This window comes from Trifolium pratense, linkage group LG4, assembly GCF_020283565.1.
Source record: "Trifolium pratense cultivar HEN17-A07 linkage group LG4, ARS_RC_1.1, whole genome shotgun sequence".
Classification (NCBI taxonomy): Eukaryota; Viridiplantae; Streptophyta; class Magnoliopsida; order Fabales; family Fabaceae; genus Trifolium; species Trifolium pratense.
This window is the reverse complement of record NC_060062.1, coordinates 20819100-20840311: the sequence shown is the minus strand read 5'-3', so window position 1 is coordinate 20840311 and position 21212 is coordinate 20819100. Positions and strand designations below refer to the sequence as shown.

At 33.1% G+C, this 21212-nt stretch overlaps 1 protein-coding gene and 1 long non-coding RNA gene across 2 annotated transcripts; one reads left to right on the top strand and one right to left on the bottom strand.

Annotated features, from left to right (window-relative positions):
- The first annotated feature begins 125 nt into the window (after nucleotides 1-125).
- Nucleotides 126-2994, top strand: LOC123924756 (COMPASS-like H3K4 histone methylase component WDR5A). Its single transcript, XM_045977725.1, has 2 exons — nucleotides 126-900; nucleotides 2437-2994. Exons 1-2 carry the CDS (start codon nucleotides 214-216, stop codon nucleotides 2728-2730), a joined length of 981 nt encoding a protein of 326 aa, XP_045833681.1. The 5' UTR covers nucleotides 126-213; the 3' UTR covers nucleotides 2731-2994.
- A 7922-nt stretch (nucleotides 2995-10916) lies between these two features.
- On the bottom strand, nucleotides 10917-12821 carry LOC123882140. Its single transcript, XR_006799703.1, has 3 exons — nucleotides 12443-12821; nucleotides 12294-12361; nucleotides 10917-11101 (listed from the first exon to the last, which is right to left on the bottom strand). It is a non-coding gene; the product is annotated as an uncharacterized LOC123882140 (long non-coding RNA).
- Between the last annotated feature and the right edge of the window lie 8391 nt (nucleotides 12822-21212).

Sequence of the window (21212 nt, the reverse complement as noted above, 5' to 3'; positions counted from 1 at the left end):
CAGTGTCGAACTATGTAAAAAAAATCTTTTTTTTTTTTTTGACAATCCATAAAAATAATAATAATAATAATAAATCTTAAATAAAAAAAAAATACACAACTATATAAATTCTCGACTGTGTCTCTGTATCTATTTGTCTATTGTCTATTCCCTTTACATTGCAGAGACGAGTGAAAGGGGTGAATCGAATTGAAATTGCAAAAGAGAGAATCAATGGCGACGGAAGATCCAATGGATGTGGATTCCTCAACCTACAAACCATACACACTTTCACAAACCCTAACCGGTCACAAACGCGCCATCTCCGCCGTTAAATTCTCCTCCAACGGCCGTCTCCTCGCTTCCTCTTCCGCCGACAAAACTCTCCGCACTTACGGCTTCACTAACTCCGATTCCGATTCCAACAGCCTAACCCTATCCCCAATGCAACTATACGAAGGCCACGAACAAGGTGTCTCCGATCTCGCTTTCTCCTCCGATTCACGTTACCTCGTTTCAGCCTCCGATGACAAAACTCTCCGTCTCTGGGATGTTCCGACGGGATCATTAGTGAAGACTCTTCACGGTCATACTAATTACGTTTTCTGTGTTAATTTCAATCCTCAGAGTAATATAATTGTTTCTGGTTCTTTTGATGAGACTGTTAGGGTTTGGGATGTTAAGTCTGGGAAGTGTCTTAAGGTTCTTCCTGCTCATTCTGATCCGGTTACCGCGGTTGATTTTAATCGCGATGGGACTCTCATTGTTTCGAGTAGTTATGATGGTCTTTGTAGGATTTGGGATGCTTCTACTGGACATTGTATGAAGACTCTTATTGATGATGAGAATCCTCCTGTTTCTTATGTCAAGTTTTCGCCCAATGGAAAGTTTATTCTTGTTGGCACATTGGATAACAATCTGGTAATATTTCACTCTCTCTTACTCAATGAAGTTTCAATTTTGTTATCATCGTGGTAGTGTCGTGATTCATTCGATAAAATGATAGATAATTGCAGTAAATATTAGCTGATAATATGAGTCCTGTTGAGAAGAGGCAAGGTTTTAAATAGCTGTAACGGTCACGGTCGTGTCAAGGATTTCACGATTTCGGTTGTTACAGTTGTTGCGTTAGGAAATACGGTCGTCGCGTTGTGAATTAATCACAATATCGCACGGATCTTACTAAAATTATTTGTACTATAATATATGTATAAGTATAACAACTTAAATATGAGATAAATGTAAAGTTTTGAACTAGGAAAGAGTTAAAAAGATATAACACTATAATTTATGTTCATATTTATACTAAAAATGTGATTTTTATTCATTTCTATTGGCAAAAATAGAAGTCTCTATCTATTAGCATCTTGTCGCGGCCGTATTGTGTTTCGTTGTGGCTGTATCGGTGTTTCTTCGCGGCCATATTGGCGTTTCGGCGTGATTTTTTTTCACCATGTAAAAACGGTGAAAAACGGTAACGGTAGGCGCCTATACCTTTTTGTCGCGGCCTTTCCTGCGGTAACAGACCTTTATTTAAAACCTTGAGAATAGCATTGCAGTCCAATATTGTTGATATGAGGGAATATTGTTGATATAACCCTCAATTGTATAGAGAATTGAAATTAAATGTTGCCGATATGATTCCAATTGAATGTAGAGTAGAACTCAAATATAGCTGATATCACTCAAATTGAATAGAGAATCACAGTCAAACATAGGTGATATGACTCCAATTGAGTAGAATGTGGCAGTCAAATATAGTTGATATGACCCCCAATTGGGATAGAGAATTGCAGTAAAATATTGTCGATATAAGTATAACCCCCATCGGGATTGCATTTTGGTTTGAGATATAAAAAAATAGGATGTCTGAGGCCACGATCTTTACTGCAGGCCTTTTTAATCTATACTTGATGGTAAAAAGTTAGTACATAGAAAATGAAGTTCATATATGTGTGGGATACCTTGGCTGTATAGAATATAGATATGAAAAAGCGAAATGAATTGTATTACTCTATGCTGTTGGGTTTCCCCATTGGGGTTTATTTTTTGTGCAATTCTATTATTTTATACTATGGGCCTATTTGGATAAACAACTTATTTGCAGCTTATAGCACGAGTGCTTATCATGATAAGCGCTTATGTATAAGCTTACATAAGCTATTTTATATTGGAGAACTTGTGAAAATAACTTGAAAAAACTTATGAAAATTGTCATAAGCTGTTACCATAAGATTTCCTCAAAAATCTAACAAAACTTATGCTCAACTAAGCCAATCCAATTAGACCTTCGTAATGTAGTGTATCTCTCATATGACTGATGTGACCATATTCCCTTCCCATAGTGTTTTGAATTTTGAAATTTTTTTTTGAGGTCTAACTAATTGGCAAACAAGTCCCTAGTTTGATTTTCTATGTTATTATTGACTTGCATGGGAATTTATTCTGTCCCTGCAGAGGCTTTGGAACTATTCTACTGGGAAGTTTCTGAAGACTTATGCCGGTCATGTTAATTCAAAATACTGCATTTCGTCCTCGTTTTCTATAACAAATGGGAAGTATGTAGTTGGTGGTTCGGAAGATAAATGTATATACTTGTGGGGTCTGCAGTCAAAGCGAGTTGTACAGAAATTGGAAGGTCATACTGATACTGTTGTGTCCGTCTCGTGTCACCCTACGGAGAACATGATTGCTTCAGGTGCTCTCGGCAATGATATGACCGTCAAGATATGGACTCAACAGAAAGATTGATACAGTTTGGAGTCTGGGCTAATGTTCCAATGAATTAATATTAGGTTATATAACAGTAACTCCCTTATGATGATACTTTTAAGCTCATTTTGCAGTTTAGGACTTTGGTTGGGAGATTTACAACATTTATGGCTGAGATCTATTAATAGCCTGCTTAGAAAATCGTTTCAAGCCTTCAAATAAAGTTGATGGATGAAAACGTAAACTTATGAAAAGCATGATGTTTTGATTTTTTAACCGTAAAAATTGATTGTTTCCTGAAAATTTAAGGTGTTCCCTAGCTCTATAATATTGGATTAATCCCCTGAAGGAAACTCCACAATCATGTCCTACTTGCATACACAGGATAACTTTGATAATAACTTTGTCTTCATTGAATTTCTTCAACTGTTGTGTTTTGATCAATCACAAATCTGGATCTCAGAACTCGGTTCCAACTGAATAACTGTTGTGTTATTTATGGATAGAGCCGTGGATGGCAATTCAAGCTTCTTTCTGAAGTCTTAACGAACAAAAGTTTGTCCTACTTGTTTATTGAGTTATAGAGAATTTGCAAATTGATTGATACAAAATTACAAGTGTTTTTAACTCACAAGTGTAGAATAAAGTAAACAAGATTAAATACTACCAACTTAAACAGGGCTTTAATTAAATAACTAACTTCCAACAAAATTGAGTAGCTGTAATACTCTTCATAAAGTTGAGACTTGAGAGATAAATATATCAAGGGAGTTACTTTTGTCGCACTACTGGTTACTCAAACGTTGTTTGCGACTTAAGTAGCGGACGACTTTTTTTTCTTCCAAAATTACCGATAGAGGATGTGTAAAAATAGCTTCCATATATCAAGTACCCTCCATCCGGGCATGAAACTAATACTATGGTGTGGTTTGGTGAGAGTTTCTATCATTTGGTCTTGGGAGTTAACGTATAAGCTTGAGAATGAGAAAGCCTGAGTTGACATGTTTGACTTGTTCCTCACATTCAATATCTACATGTTTGAGAATCTCTCATGACAATTAGGATTGTTGGCCAAATGGTTGGTTAATTTGCTATAAGTATAACATCAAAACATTGTAAAATAGATGTAACTTAAAAAGATTGATGTAACTGTTTCACGCATTGTTATTAATTGGCTAGGCAAGCCAACACAACATTCTACGTTAGCTAACGATCTTGTTGAGTTAATCTGCAGATCAATTTTTCTTTATAGGTAATAGTAGTATTTAGAGACAAACCGTCCCCGTGAACGTAACTTAGTTAGAGGGGCATCACATCACATTATATATATGCAGGAGTCGAGGTTTGAACTACAAACACTCCATTTATTAATCTTTAAGTTATGTGGAATTTCTAGTCACTAGACTACTTGATCAAAAAAAAAAATATCAATCCTTGGACCTCTCACCTAAGTTTGGATTCATTACAAAGGTGACGATAAAGTACATTACATAATAAGCATGTTGCTTATAAAAAATAAAAATAAAAAACATACTCAACACATGTCAATTAAGCATCACATAGAGATGTCTTCAAGTACTTCTCCAATGTTTGCGGTCTCTAATCATTTTGAGTTTGAAGTTTGTTAGTGTTGTTTAGCTTGAGGTTAGGCTCAGCAGGCTCATGGCGTGCCAATGAGCATGGTTGGGTGCGCGCGCAAGGCAAGCAGGCTTGGCCTGAAGTGACTTGGTTAGCAAGTTAAGTACTTGTATGTGTGTGTGCTTACTTGTATGTCTTGTACTCCTATATAAGGACTTGTTATGTGATGAATAAACTAGAGAATGCCACTTGAAACCAACAATTGGTATCAGGAGACCTCAAAATCCAGTTTTTGCAAAAACAGAAAAAAGTTAGTTACAACGGTGTAACCGTTTCTTTCTCTTCTCTTTTCGTTCTTCCTCCAACGTAAAGCTTCACCAAGCTTTATCAATGGCGGATTCTAATACACCATTTCATCAATCTATTCCAAAGTTCGAAGGATTCTATGATCATTGGGCTGAGCTCATGGAAAACCTGCTGCGATCGAAGGAATTTTGGAGCTTGATTGAACATGGTGTATCCGTTGCTCCTGCAAATGCAACGCAAGAACAGATACGTGCTGCAGAGGAAAGTAAGTTGAAAGATCTTAAAGTCAAGAATTACTTGTATCAATCCATTGATAGAGCAATTCTTGAAACAATTCTTGATCGAAGCACATCCAGAAGTATTTGGGAATCTATGAGACAGAAATACCAAGGTTCAACAAGGGTGAAACGCGCTCAATTGCAATCTTTGAGGCGTGAATTTGAGCTATTGTTGATGCAAGAAGATGAATCAGTCGATGACTACTTTCGAAGAACTCTTGCAATTGCTACAAAGATGACAGCACAAGGTGAAACATTATCTCAAGCCACTATTGTTGAAAAGATCACAAGATCTATGACTCAGCGGTTTGAATATGTTATCTGCTCAATTGAAGAATCAAGAGACGTTACTACAATGTCTATTGATGAGTTGCAGAGCAGCCTTCTTGTGCATGAAGGAAGGATGAAGAGGCACAGAGCTAAAGATGAAGAGCAAGCTCTGAAAGCCTCCAATCTTGGCAGAAGTAACAGCAATTCAAGCAATTCCACCACCACCAGAGGAAGAGGACGTGGTTCTAGGGGGCGTGGAAGAGGTAGATCCAATCCTATCTCTAAGGAATTTGTTGAATGTTATAAATGCCACAAGCTGGGACACTATCAGAGTGAATGTCCATCTTGGGAAGAAGGTGCAAACTATGCTGAATTCAATGAACATGAAGAACTCTTGATGATGGCTCAAGAAGTAACAGCTCACACACGTGATCAGGTTTGGTTCCTTGATTCTGGCTGTAGTAATCACATGATAGGCAACAAAGAATGGCTATTTGATTTTGATTCCAGTTTTAGAGAAACTGTGAAACTTGGTGATAACTCCATTATGTCTGTCATGGGAAAGGGAAATCTTAAGCTGCATTTAGAAGGGAAGATAAGTGTGATTAGTGATGTGTATTATCTTCCAAATCTTAAGAACAACCTGCTTAGTATTGGCCAGTTGCAACAGAAAAATCTTACTATAGTGTTTAGCAAGAACACCTGCAAGATATTTCATGAAGAAAAAGGATTGATCATTTCAACTCCTATGACAGCCAATAGAATGTATATTTTGCTTGCACCAGTTATGATGCCTCAGTGTCTTGTAGCAAAACATGAGGATATAGAACATATATGGCACTGCAGGTATGGCCATCTTAATTTCAAAGGTTTGGTGACTCTTGCAAAGAGAACAATGGTGAAAGGCCTGCCTATATTGAAAGATTCAGCAGAATTGTGCCCTGATTGTGTGATTAGCAAGCATCACAGAGATTCTATTCCTAAAACAGCATCATGGAGAGCCTCAAGCAAGTTAGAATTGATTCACTCTGATATTTGTGGGCCAATCAATCCATCTTCCAATGGAGGCTGCAGATATTTCATAACCTTCACAGATGATTTTAGCAGAAAGACTTGGACCTATCCATTGAAAGATAAGTCCAGTGCTTTTGAAGTTTTCAGAAAATTCAAAGCATTAGTAGAGAAGGAATCAGATCATCAGATTAAGTGTCTCAGAACTAATAGAGGTGGAGAGTTCACTTCAAGCCAATTCAATGATTTCTGTAGTGAACATGGAATCAAAAGACAATTGACTGCAGCATATACTCCTCAGCAAAATGGAGTTTCAGAAAGAAAGAATAGAACCTTGATGAATATGGTGAGAAGTATGATGTCAGGGATGAATGTACCAAAGAGGTTTTGGCCAGAAGCTGTGGTCTGGGCCACACATGTCATCAATAGAAGCCCAACATTGTCTGTGAAAGATAGAACACCTGAAGAAGCATGGAGTGAAATGAAGCCTTCAGTAGCTCATTTCAAGGTATTTGGTTGCATAGCATATGCACATGTGCCTGATGTTCATAGAAAGAAGCTAGATCCTAAAAGTGTCAAGTGTGTTCACTTAGGGGTTAGTGAGGAATCAAAAGCTTACAAGCTCTATGATCCAGTTCAAAAGAAGATAATCATTAGCAGAGATGTTGTTTTTGATGAAAAACAAGGATGGAAATGGAATGAAACAAGTGACAAAAAGGAAATTGAGTTAATAGACAATGATGCTGAAAATTCAGTACAAGCTGAACCTGCTGAAGTTGATCCAGTCACTACTGAACCAGCAGTTCAAAGTGATAGTGACATGGACACTACTAGTGAAGAAAACTATGATAACTCAGAGGATGGTGTAGGGCAAAGAGCCAGAAGACCTCCAGGCTGGATGAGAGATTATGTGACTGGTTCTGAATTGCAAGAGGAGGAACAGTTGCAAAATCTAGCAGTGTTTAGTAATAATGAGGATCCAACTTGCTTTGAAGAAGTAGTGAAATTGGCTGTATGGAGAGAAGCAATGGATCAAGAGATAGAGTCTATTGAGAGAAATAGAACCTGGGAATTGACAGATCTTCCTCAAGGTATGAAGAAGATAGGTGTGAAATGGGTTTATAAAACCAAGTATAATGAGCAAGGCAAGGTTGAAAAGTACAAGGCTAGACTGGTAGCTAAAGGGTACAGTCAGCAGTATGGCATTGACTTCAATGAAGTATTTGCTCCTGTAGCCAGATGGGATACAATTAGAACCATTCTTGCATTAGCTGCTTCACATGGTTGGAATGTATATCAGTTAGATGTGAAAAGTGCATTCTTACATGGTGACTTAGCTGAAGATGTGTATGTTGATCAACCAGCAGGTTACAATAAGCAAGAGGGAAAAGTGTATAAGCTGAAGAAAGCCTTGTATGGACTTAAGCAAGCTCCAAGGGCATGGTATAGTAAGATAGAATCTTACTTTGCTCAAGAAAAGTTTCAGAAGTGTCCTCATGAGCACACATTGTTCATAAAGCAAGATGATAAGAAGAATGTATTGATTGTGAGTTTGTATGTGGATGACTTGATCTTTACCAGGCAGTAATGAAGTCATGTTTGAAGAATTCAAGACTTCTATGAAAAGCAAGTTCTCAATGACTGATTTAGGCAAAATGAGGTACTTTCTTGGAGTAGAAGTAAAGCAGTTTGATGGTGGGATTTTCATCTGTCAACAGAAGTATGCAAAAGAACTTTTGTTGAGGTTCAAAATGGATCAATGTAACAAAGTGTGTAGCCCTATGGTGCCTGGAAACAAGTTGATCAGAGATGAAAATGGAAAACTGGTGGATGCTACTAATTACAGACAAATGACAGGTTGCTTGATGTACTTGCTTGCATCTAGGCCTGATTTGACATTTTCTGTGTGTTTGGTGGCTAGATATATGGAGAGGCCTACTGAGATTCACTTGGCTGCAATCAAAAGAATAATGAGGTATCTCAAAGGAACATTAGAACTTGGCATTTGGTACAGAAGGAATGAGAAATTGACATTGGTTGGATGGTCTGATAGTGATTATGCAGGTGATCTAGATGATAGAAAATCTACATCTGGATATGTGTATATGCTTGGCTCAAGTGCAGTATCATGGTCTTCAAAGAAGCAGGCTATTGTCACTCTATCCACCACTGAAGCAGAGTTTGTAGCAGCTGCTTCATGTGCTTGCCAAGGTATCTGGTTAAGGAGAATTCTTGCAGAGCTTGGCCAGCTGCAGGAGTGTACTATAATAAAGTGTGACAACAGCTCATCAATTAAGCTGTCAAAGAATCCAGTGATGCATGGGAGGTGTAAGCACATTGATGTGAGGTATCATTTCTTGAGGGACTTGACTAGAGAAGGAGTGGTAGAGCTCAGCCACTGCAGTACAATGGAGCAAATTGCTGATATCATGACCAAGCCATTAAAGCTTGAAACTTTTTGTAATCTCAGGGATAAGCTAGGTGTATATGATGGTCATAGCTTAGAATGATTGTTTGTTGTTGTTCATTTGTATAAACTGTTCACATGTGTTCAGTTTAGGGGAGTGTTTGTTAGTGTTGTTTAGCTTGAGGTTAGGCTCAGCAGGCTCATGGCGTGCCAATGAGCATGGTTGGGCGCGCGCGCAAGGCAAGCAGGCTTGGCCTGAAGTGACTTGGTTAGCAAGTTAAGTACTTGTATGTGTGTGTGCTTACTTGTATGTCTTGTACTCCTATATAAGGACTTGTTATGTGATGAATAAACTAGAGAATGCCACTTGAAACCAACAAAGTTGTGTTATGGTCAAAGATCGCATGTACATTTAATATGTTAGGGTGTTGGTTAAAGTTTTTTAGAAAATAAAAAAGAAATTGAAAATAATAGTAAGATTTTTTTTTTTTCAAGTACCCTAATGGCTAGAAATTCACTTCTTGAGGTGTAAGTGGGAGATCTCGGGTTTGAATCTCAGCCCTACATATAAAACGTGTAATACCTATCAACTGAGTTATGCTCACTAGGACATATAAATATATATTTTTTTTATATAAATAGAAAACTATAACTAGTGAACTATTAGGAGAACTATTAAAACAGTAATCAAAATATTTGCAGGACACGTCCTCTGCTCGCAATCGCATATGTCCAGTTGCATATAAAACCTGTTCAAACATGTCACAAGAGACAAGAACATCACTGAAGTCTAATTGAAGTATTGAACCATTGTAAATATTTTTGGTTCAATATTTTTTTGATAATTTCTATTGGTTCAATAGATAAGAGTAGTCTAACGTAATGGTGCATATGCGTTTTTCTACAACATAAAAGGTGTTGAGACTGCTGTTCAATTATTTATTTTTTTGAACACTTTTTTAACAAGTCAAAATAAATATATTAATGAAAATTCTATTCAAAGTACGTGCTGTGCTAAAGATAAAAAAATACAACTACATGTCATAAATACCATTAATCAAACCAAAACCATAGCAAAAAAACAAACTAACTCCACATCAAAACAAAGCCTACAAGGCTGCAACCAATATGAGTTACATCATGGTGGTGGTGGCTTAAATTAAATATCCATGGCTTTAAGGTTTAGTTACATTATAGGCTTTAAGCCTATAATGTGTGTAGGATGTAGTGGGGAGTATTTCTTCACTTACTTTTCTTTCATCTAAAATATACTTTCATCTTTGTCCCATTCTATCTCTTTGGGAAAATTTCTTTCTCCTTCCCTATTTCCGTATATCTCCATAGTTTCAACTCATTCTCTATCTCGAGAGAGTATTCTTTCTCCCTCTTCATCTCCGCTGTTCTCCACGAGAATTCATTGATATTGAAAGAAAAAAAAAACAAATTTCTATTATTTTCAATCAAACTAATTGTACAAAAAAAAATTAAAATTTAATCATAAACAATAAAAAAAATTAAATATTATTGTAAATTTTGTAATAATAATAATAATAAACATCACAATAAATAAAATGTATATACATATTAAATGAAACTATAAAGAGTTTATAATCAATCTTTCACCTTTAATTTGTTCTTTTATATCTTTTAGTAAGATCATCACCTTATTTTAACACTATGGTTTTGGGGGAGTGGAATATTAGTAGAATCTATTTGTTGTGCTTTACTAAATGAAGGAAGAAAAAGTAAATGAAAAAAATTGAGTGGGAGCATTTCAAAAGCAACAAGAAAATAGAATGTTTTTGTTTGTATAGATGATAAGGATTCACGGTTGTTGGAAAATCAAACAGTTCATTTTAGCCATTAATTTGACTTTGGACTATCTGAATTACACACTCAAAAAAGCAACTTTAAACATTTTTTACCATTGATTAAAATAAACCATAAAAAAAAATAAGTGTGTGATACTGATGCAGATATGATTGTATGTGTCCTTTTGTGCCGTAGATTTTTTTTTGGTACAATGTGCAATAGAGTAGTTAAATTTTTCGATTCTAACATATTAACTTTGTTCGGACTAGTCCTAAGATCCATATAATTTACTATACACAAAGACCAATTTACCGTCAATATGTGGTCATCATCATGCAAAGACCCAATCCCATGGAGTATCCCCCATTAACCTCGGATCTTCCAACTCATAAGTCATAATGTTCCAACGACCGTTGATGGAGTGCCATTGACGTGAATTCCATATATATTTACTTTTTCTTATATTTTTTTTTTAACACTTAAATTAATTTATTGTTCAGAACTTAAATAATCTCGTATATTTCAAAATGTATGCTAACTTGGTGCTTTTCTAACACAAATCTATTACAATATAAGAAAATTGATTACTATGGAAAAATCAGTTTTGCCCTTGCTCCATAATTTGCCACCTGTCCATTTCAAGGATATTTGTAGTCCAAAAATTAAGTAACTGAACTAATGTAGCATTGAACCAAGCCATTTTTCAAGCCAACCAAGCCAAATTTCTATATTGTTAGAGTAAAGGTAACTTTTCATCAAGCCCCATGCAAAAAAGTAACCAAACCAGTTTCAATTGAAAAGTAACACATGTGACTTATCCAATCAAACTTTTTGAATATCACACACTTTCCCTCTTATTGTGGAATTCAAATTTTGAATTCAAATCTTAAAATTAAATGTTATATTACCTTCTCTCACCAACATAAATAAGAAACAAATGAAATTTTATCATTCTCTCACAAATTTCTCTTACATTCATCCTTTCATTTTCTGTCTTTTTTTTTCTACTACTTTTTATTACTACTACTTTCTTCTTATTATTATTGAATAGTGTTCTACATGTTTTATGTTTGTTAATTTTTTTCTATCTTTCAAGAGATGGCAAAACAGAAAATCATATACTAACAACTTATGTCTTTCTTGCAGCATGAATAACATAGTTAAGTTAAAAAATAGTGGTATATTTTGAAGAAAGGAGTACACTGGAAAATAAAAAACAAACCAAATCATGAGATGGTTGAAAGAAATATACTATCTCTCACTCTTTCTTAGCTATTTTTTGCCTTCATCTTTATTTTTTAAACTCCATTTACATTTATTTTATTTTGCAGGAAAGTTCTTTTTTTTGGACAATATGAACACATAAAAGTACCATCACAAGGTAAAAGTTTAGAAAAAATAAATAAAACATCCAGAGTAGATAAAATGATATGATCTATTCTTTAGTATTATTCGACTTTTCATTTAATTTGTTTCAATTTTGTGTTTTATTTTGTCAGGAACCTAAAACACATGAGAAGTAAAGATGAATGACACAAATCCACCATGAGATAGAAAAATGAAGAACAAATAAATATAAACAAAGATGGAGAACAAAGAGCAAAGAGTTTGGGTAAGAAAATAAGTGTAAAGAGAAAGTACTGAAAATTAGAAAAAGTAGAATTTATGATTGGATTTTATGATTTGAGTTATTTCTTTTTACAAGAATGATTTTGTTTATGTGATCATAGTATTGTTAAACAATTTTAACTCCTTACCATCTCCAACCTCCCAGCCCATACTCAAACTACACCACAAATGATACAAATTATAGAAGTAAAAAGTTTTAATAGACTAAAAAAACAGTTGTTTACAAAATGGAGTTCAACAGCCAAAAAACAATTTTTTAAGCATGTTCAAAAATGATTTTACTCAAAAAACAGATATAAACATTTTCAAACCTTGACCGGAAAAGTGATAGCTGCGGCGGCGATGGTTTCCGGCGCGGTGGTTTCCGACGAACTTGCTCCTATTGAAAAAATAATAATTGCGGGTTTTGGAAGGGGATATAAGAGAGTATTTCTATGTTAATAGTTTTTTGAAAAATTACCCGTGGTTGTCAAGATCTAACTAAGAAGTTAATGGTTGTAAAATTTTAAAATCATATAGAAAGGATGAAGATGGTGGATTGGTGGTTGTGGAGGAGTCATTGAAGGTTGGAAAATGGAAGAATCCAGACAAAGGGTTGTGGCGGCGGAAAGGGTGTCATGAAGAAGAGAAGGGAGAATTTGGTCTGTTATTATTACATAAATTTGGGGTTGTAAGCAACAATTGAACCATGGGTTGATTGTTAGAAGAAGAGGAGATGATTGAAGAAGGTGAGCTTATGAAATATTGAAGAAGATGTTGAGAAAAAGAAGGAAAAAAAAAAAGGAACAAAGAAAGAAATGAAGGAGCGGCTGTTGAATTTTCATGAAAGAGGAAGTGAAGATTTAGGTTTTGGGATAATAATAATAATAATATAATAAGAATAATAAATATTTGGGTTGGGTAATTAGTTTTGGGCTGAAATATGGGTCTATATGGGTCTCTTCTCAATAAACATTGAAACTTAACTCTAATTATTTTTGACAAAATCAATTTTGTCAATTAATAGGTAAACATTTATTTTAGTATTTTTTAATTAAATAAATCATACACTAAATATACTATTGATTTTGATTAAAAAAATATCATTGTAAAATATGTTACTAATTGAAATACGGGAAACATTTCACTATAATGTATTAAATAAGTGATAAATTTTTTCAAAATACGGGAAACAAACTATAATATACTAATAAGGAAAACATTCATTATAAAAAAAATTAATAATACATGAAGCATTTAGCTAATGTGCTAAATAAATTATACACCGGACAAAATATATTATCATATACTCCTTTCGGTTTTATATATAAGCAAAATTTAACTTTTTAATTTTAAATTACTACTTCCTTCGGTCCTATATATAAGAAAAAATTGAGTTTTTAGATTCATTGTAGAATTCATGTATCTAGACAATAATATAGTCTATATACATTCAGGACCGGAAGGAGTATAATATACGGGGAACAAGTTGTTCTTGATGAAAAAATTATTAACTATTATATACAAAGAACAAGTTATATTCTTGATGAAATTTTTTAATTAACCACTATATACGCGGAACAAGTTATTATTGGTAATATATGAGTATTTTTCATTTTAAATGTAGTAGCACTGTATGATTCAATTAAATTTTTATTTAAACTACAAAGAACATGTCCTTTATACTATAGTAAAATGGAAGGGACGTGCATTGGGCAGTGCAATGGCTGAAAAATTCGTGGATACACTCCACATCCACATGTTCATGCATGGGCTAAGGCTAGCTATCTATACTAAAGTATGGATATTGTATTATTTTATTTCTAATATATTGCAAAGACAGAAACAATATACAATGGGTATTTGGACAAAATATTCTAACACATGGGAAAAATTATAATAATGTATTATTGTTTTTTATAAAATTTTTAAAAAATTCAAAATATCATATATACCGATAACAATCTCAAAATAATTATCATATATACTAAATAAATCATACATATGAGACAAATTATGTCACTGATTCATGAAACTCATTTGTACTAAAATCTTTGTATTAACCATGATTTGTGTCTATGTTGTAATTGGTATTGAATGTTAAATTACTATTAATGTTAATCATTTTTGTAATAATCATACTACTTAATATATTAATGAATATATAATTTGATTATTTTTGGAATGTGAACTTAGCAAAGTGTAACTTAAAAAAAAAATACACGTAATGTTACGACGCGTGCGATAGCACGGGTATATTGCTAGTTAAACAAAAAAAATAAATAATACTACATTGAAAAAGTAAGAAAATAACAAACGTTGAAACTTTAGAACCAAGCTAAAACTATAAAGATAATATAAGACACCAAAAATATATTTTATCCCAAATATATTATCATACTACCTTCATTTCAGTAGACGTTTTAAAGATGAACAAACTTTTGTATTAAGTAATTATCATGCTTTTTTTTTTACTTTTTTCTTCTTCTAATTTTACCTTAAAAAGTAGTATTGTGCATTGTTCTTAAGATGACATACAAATTTTGATCTTACCTGATTAGAAAGTATTGGTTGGACTTAGACTCGGTTCATAATAGATTAAATTTTATAATTGACGTTTGATCTTACATGACTAGTACAGTTGTGGCCGGTGGAACGTCTCTTCAATACAGTTGTGGTGAAAGGGGTTGTACCTGCAGATATATGTGATCCGACGCTTAAGTCAGTATTTGCATGAAGTTGAAGGTTTAGAGAGTAAAATATAGATTACTTTACTTGCCTTTTCTACATGAGAAATATATATATAGTCCCCAACAGAAAGTCAATATCATCAATGTGATGGCCAATATTGCATTCTCACATTGATGTCAATCATTCTGAAATAACGACTGAAAATCCGTAATTAATAATAAATGTCAATCATTCTGATGTTAACCGCTACATAAGTGTCAATTTTCTATGGTCGTTAAGTAGAGATGCAGTGGCGGAGCTAGCCCAAAAAGTTGGGGCGGGCCGCTACGAATATAAATCGAATATGCAAAAAAAAATTACTAAAAAAAAATATATCATATTGAGGGCGTGTCTAATATAAATATCTCAAAAAGAGTCAATAGGTGAACCATTACCATTTTCAATAAATAAATTTAAAATTTTTTAACAAAAGATTGATAAAACATGAATTTTTATACACAAACTCTATTTTAAATAAAAATTTGAGTCATTTTTTCTCCAAAAAAATATACTTGAATACTTTCACAAAATAAATTACACATTCTAAAATTTTTATAAATATTAAACAATAAAACATTAGAAGGGATGCTTAAAAAAAATAAATTAAGAAGGATATTTGAATTAATAATTTATAAGGGAGAATTCTGGATCGTCCAAATAGAGGGGGTTTGAAACCCCCACAAATTGGAAACCTGTGAAAGAATTCTGGTGGTCCAAATTGGTGATTTAAACCCCCGCAAACTGAGAATTAACAAACTAAACAGACTATTTAGTGGGGGTTTAAAACCGCCGCTAAATAATATACCTATAAAAAAAAAATGAAAATCTTGGGGCGGGCCATGGCCCTGTCCAGCCCATGAGGGGCTCCGCCCCTGTAGAGATGTGTGGCCTTGAGTCAGCACACTAATATCGAGCCAAATTCGACATCTAAGCAGACTGAGCTCGACGCTTAGTTGGGTTGACAAAAAGTTCAAAAGGTTGTTAAAATTTGGAAAATAAGAGAATAAACATTCATCATAAAACAAGTAGATTTGAGTCATAAAATCCAGTAAATTTTGTTGTGGAACGAGTTATTATTACTCTTTCGCGCATGCAATAGAGGCGAGGGTAATTTGGTAAACTTGAGAGACATTCATTTCTGAATCAAGTGTGAGATGAGATGGGTACTACTACTACGTAAACGCGCTACATGTATGTGGTATGATATACTATGTGATGTGATATGATGTGTGGTCCCCACTGTCCCTCCCGTAACGGTTCACATGTTAATCCAAAACACAATCTTAACACACACAGTCACACACACTCTGCCGTCAGTTTAGGGTGGTGCTGTTTCAATTCTTGTTCATCTTTATGCCTCTGCGCAACAACTTCTTCATGCATTGTCAGATTTGATTTTGGATACGGAATTCATATTATATAACCATGATATTTGTATAAATAAAAGGCTTGATTGAAATTTTAATCATAAGTATGGTGGTTGTATAATTTTCTCTCCACAAATTTTTGAGTGATTTTGGTCTTTTATCTTTTCTGCATTTGTGAATCTCTCCAAGTTTTTCTAAATTTAGGCTGAGGTGCTATTTTTTTTTTAGGTTTTAAAGAGATCTCGGCAAAATTCGTATACACTAATAAGAGAATTAATTGTAAGTTCGAACTTGTATGTTAACAGGTCAAACAACTATGCGCAACCTTTTTTTGATAGTTTAATTACTATAAATTTCACTATTAAAATGGACAAGTCGTGTCTGAGATTTAAACTCCAACCTCTATACATATAAAATGAGGTGTCCTTACCAATTATTCAAACTTCTTTCATATATAAAGTGTATTCATGGATAATGGATGTGATAGTAATATGTATTGCTAACGAGGCCCGGGGCATTCTTTAAGTATTTCATTTAAAAATATATATATTATTCAAAAAATTAAACATTATAATTTTCAATGAGTTGACTTTATTCATTTCCATAAAAATTCTATAAATAACTTACTACTAACTCTCATCCTTAATATAAGCAAAAATAAACTTTTTAGATTCTGGAACGATTGATGTATTTGGACTAAAAAATAGACCAAATACATTCAACATTCTATGAATCTAGAAACCAAACTCTCTCTTATATTAAGGACTATATGGAGTACTTGTTAGCAATTGCCTTATTTTTATATATTAATTAAAAATTACGAACAAAGTAAATTATATGAATAGTACGCATGATTCTCAAACGACGCTTAAAAATGAACGGATACACTATATTATTTTTTAATATTCTTACTCCAATATGTAGACAAAAATGGAATTGTGATTATGTGGTTTCTTCATTTAAATCAGTTTTTTTTATACATGAAAAAATCATTTTTTTTTTAGAAATCATTTAAGTCAGAATTCAAAGAATATTTATTGCAACATGTTTCTAAACATTTTTTTTAATAATCAAAACTTGTTAATTAACAAAACTAAAATTAAAATTCTTAATTTTTGTTTTCTTAAAAAAATCTCGATTTTACAAATATTTACTATTCCCTCATCACCTGTTTATTCATAGGAGCTTTGACACTCTTTTTACATATGTTAATTAATGTCTATACTTTGTGTATAATTAAATATCATTTCATTATTTCACATATCTTATTCGTTGTGTAGGTAAGACATATGACTTCGTTTTGGTGAAATTTTGTCCCTTGTATCTCAGATTTATTTAACCAAAATAGTTAAAGATTATTGACTATTGTTTTTGTTGACTTTTTTAAGAATTTTTATCCCATTGAATTTTTTTGATAAATTTTTTACCAAAATAATTGTTGTTTATGACATTGATTGTCAATCTTCAATTTTTGCTAGGCATGACAACAGGACGGGGACGTGTTGTACCACCCACGCACCCGTCCACGCCCCCAAATGCTGTTGGGGGTAATAATTGACCATGGGCGGAGCCACTTGAGGGCTGGGTAGGGACATGCTCTCGCCCCAAATTTTAAATTTTTTACTTTTTATAGGTGTATATACATATTTTCAGTTTGAACTTATATTATATATATTAGTAATTGCAATTTGTTAAATATAATTTGATGTGCTGCAATGGTTAATTAGCGCGCCCACATGCATAGGTGTGCTAGTTTGAATCCAAAAACTCTGTTTTTAACAAACACAAACGACATATGATTTTAACAAATTTTTATAGAATCGAAAAAGGAGGTATGGTTTGAATTATGGATAGAAAAAGTTTTGGTTTGTGAAGTTGATTTGGGAATTTTGGATAATATAATTTTTTGTTGATAATATAATTTTAATTTATTGATAAAATTATTAATGTTATTTGGAATATTTTGTCTACGTGATATCTAATATGTTACAATTAACCTCGTCATGTTATTAAAATTGACCCTAAAATGGGGTAGTAATTAAAAGTTAAAAAATTATATATATTTTATTTTATCAAACATGGCCCTCCCAAAAAAATATGTTAGCTCCACCATTGTAATTGACCACTGCCCCTAGTGGTGAACGGGTCCCCATCCCGCCCTCACCCGTAGAAACTATCATCTGAAAAAAAGAGTTTTTTTATTTTGAAAAAATCCCGTTTCAAAAGCTTTTTTTTTAAAAAAAAATGTGAAAAAAATCATGTTTCAAAGCTCACTTCATTTTATGTATATTTAACTATAAGAATGATGAGTAGGGAAAATGTTGTTAAATACAAGGCCAATATGATAATTTTAAGTAGGACAGGGCGAGGGTGGGGGCGGAGCGGGTGTAAGAACACCCCGTCCCCACACACGCCTCCTTATTTAAAATTCGGGTTTTTTCCGCACTCATCCCACACCCAGTTAGATCAGCTTTTCCCTGCTAAATTCGAGGCGAGTTCGGGTGGGTATGGATCCATTTTCCATGCCTAATTTTGGCCTAGTCCTCCGTTATTCGTAATTTTTTTTCTTTTCACTTTTGATTCAGTAAAAGAAGAGGCATCACTTTTTTTTTCTTTTTTGAAACAGATAAAAAGAAGCATCACTTTCGTCCGGAATGCCTTGAAAAAGGCATCATTACCTTTTATTTTAAAAATGAAAACGTCTATTTGGTTGCGCCGTGGTTTTCACGCTCATATTAAAATCACGACAAATTCTCACGTCAGCACAAAATCGGATTTATAACTTTAGCATTTATTACGTAAAAAAGAAAAAACTCTATAATATTCACGATAATCTTGCATTAAAACGTGGTTTTACAATTGTCGTGATTTTGAAACGCATATTCAAACACGTGCTTATCGAGCCCATTGATATATATATATAAGCAACATGCTTCATCTAAAATGAACATAGTCCATATCCATACCAACATACAGATAGGTACAACTTTCTCTATTTGCGCGTCATGCCTAATTTTGGCTTAGTAATTTCTTTCCTTTTTCTCTTTAAGGTGATTAATATGTAAGATAATTACACTTGAATGAAATGTAAACAAACAATAAGTTGTGCCGCTAACCCTTTTTTTATGACAGAACCAATCCTCTTAAATACTACATCTAGAGACGTTGGAGACACTACATTGTACGACTCTTTGAATTATTTTCAAAATATTCACAACATGCTGTGCTAGAAAATCAAAAGTGTCAAATGCAAATGTTATCAACACATGTTGATTTTCGGAACCAGGGGCGGATCCAGACATGGATTACCGGTGTGGCTAAATTTTTTAGGCATTACTGGAAAAAATTCATCATTATCTTAATAATTCAGTTAAACAACGAACAACATATGAAATTATTATTAATACACATGTGTATGTAATAAAAAAACACCAACAATTCCGAAAATTTCTATTTCAAAAAAAGAAATTAACAAACTAACGAACTATATTCAGAAAACTACAAAATTTCTATTTGAAAAAAAAAAGACTATAACTTATTGAACATATGTGAAATCATACATATTACTATTGTTTGATACATCACAAGATTCTATCTTGGACCAAAATACATAGAACCCAAAATTTTATTAGCTTATAGTTTATTTTGATAAACTAATTCAATTAACTTATAACTTATTAATTTTTATTCCAAATTTACCCGTATCTTCTTCCTTGAAAAAAAATTAAACCTATTGTTTTATGTCATTTCATATTTATATGTCACAATCGTTAAAGTTGATTATTATACAATTAAATTATATAACTTAAAATAATACACTTTGTATAACCAAAGAGTTGAATACTATAAACTAATTTGCACTAATATTTAAACTAATATGTATCAAGAGACTTACGGTCATTAATAATAAACTATAAACTAATATTTACATTAATATTTGTACAAATATGTATACAGAATAATTTAAAATTATTTATAAAATTATTATTATTATTTTTAAAAAATATTTTGGCTGGGCTGGTGTGGTTATATAGCCACACCAAGCCTCACACAGGTCCGCCCCTGGTCGGAATACACTCTCTCATGTTTGACCATTTTACTTGAAACAGCTTTGAGGGTCACCAATCCTACCGTAAAATCTTCAATCTCACAAATGGAAAAACTTCAATCAAGTCCATACACACATGTTTTCACTTTTGATTAAATAAAAGAAGTGGCATCACATTTTTTTCCGAATCGGATAAAAAGAGGTATCACTACCTTTTATTTTTAAAAACAAAACGTCTATTTGGTGGCGCCGTGGTTTTCACGCTCACATTAAAATAACGACAAATTCTTACGTCAACACAAAAAAGAAAAAAACTTTATAATTTTAACGATAAACACGCATTAAAATATTGCTTTACAATTGTCGTGATTTTGAAACGCAGGTTCAAACACGCGCTTATTGAGCCAATTGATATATAAGCAACCAACTTCTTGTAAAATGAACATAACCCATATCCATATCCATATCCATATCCATATCCATATCCATATCAATATATAGATAGGCAAAACTTTCAAAACCAAATCGGAATTATAACTTTAACATTTATTGAGTAAAAAAGAAAAAAAACTTTATAATTTTAACGATAAGCATGCATTAAAACATTACTTTACAATTGTCGTGATTTTGAAACGCAGATTCGAACACACGCTTATTGAGCCCATTGATATATAAATAAGCAACCAAGTTCATGTAAAATCACCACATCCCATATCCACATCCATATCCATATCCATATCAACAAATAGATATGCAAACCTTTCAAAACCAAAAACGTGATTTGTGTGAGCAAGTGCTTGAAATGGCAAATCTAGATTTGTAGATCAAACCCTCAAAAAACTTATCTAATGGCTGAAAATCTCTGAAACTCAAACATAACAATAACATGAATCAATTCACGCAGTAGGATCTCCTCGTCCCCTCTCTCTCTCTCTCTCTCTCCCACACTCTCCTCCCTTCACTTTAGTATGATTGGAATCTTCATCGCCACGTGTCACTCCATATTTTCACGCGCCATACGCGCGTGGTATTATTATACCTTATGAATCGTAAACCCTCTCTTTAATTTTCTCTCTTCAAATAATAAATACATAAAATAAAAAATA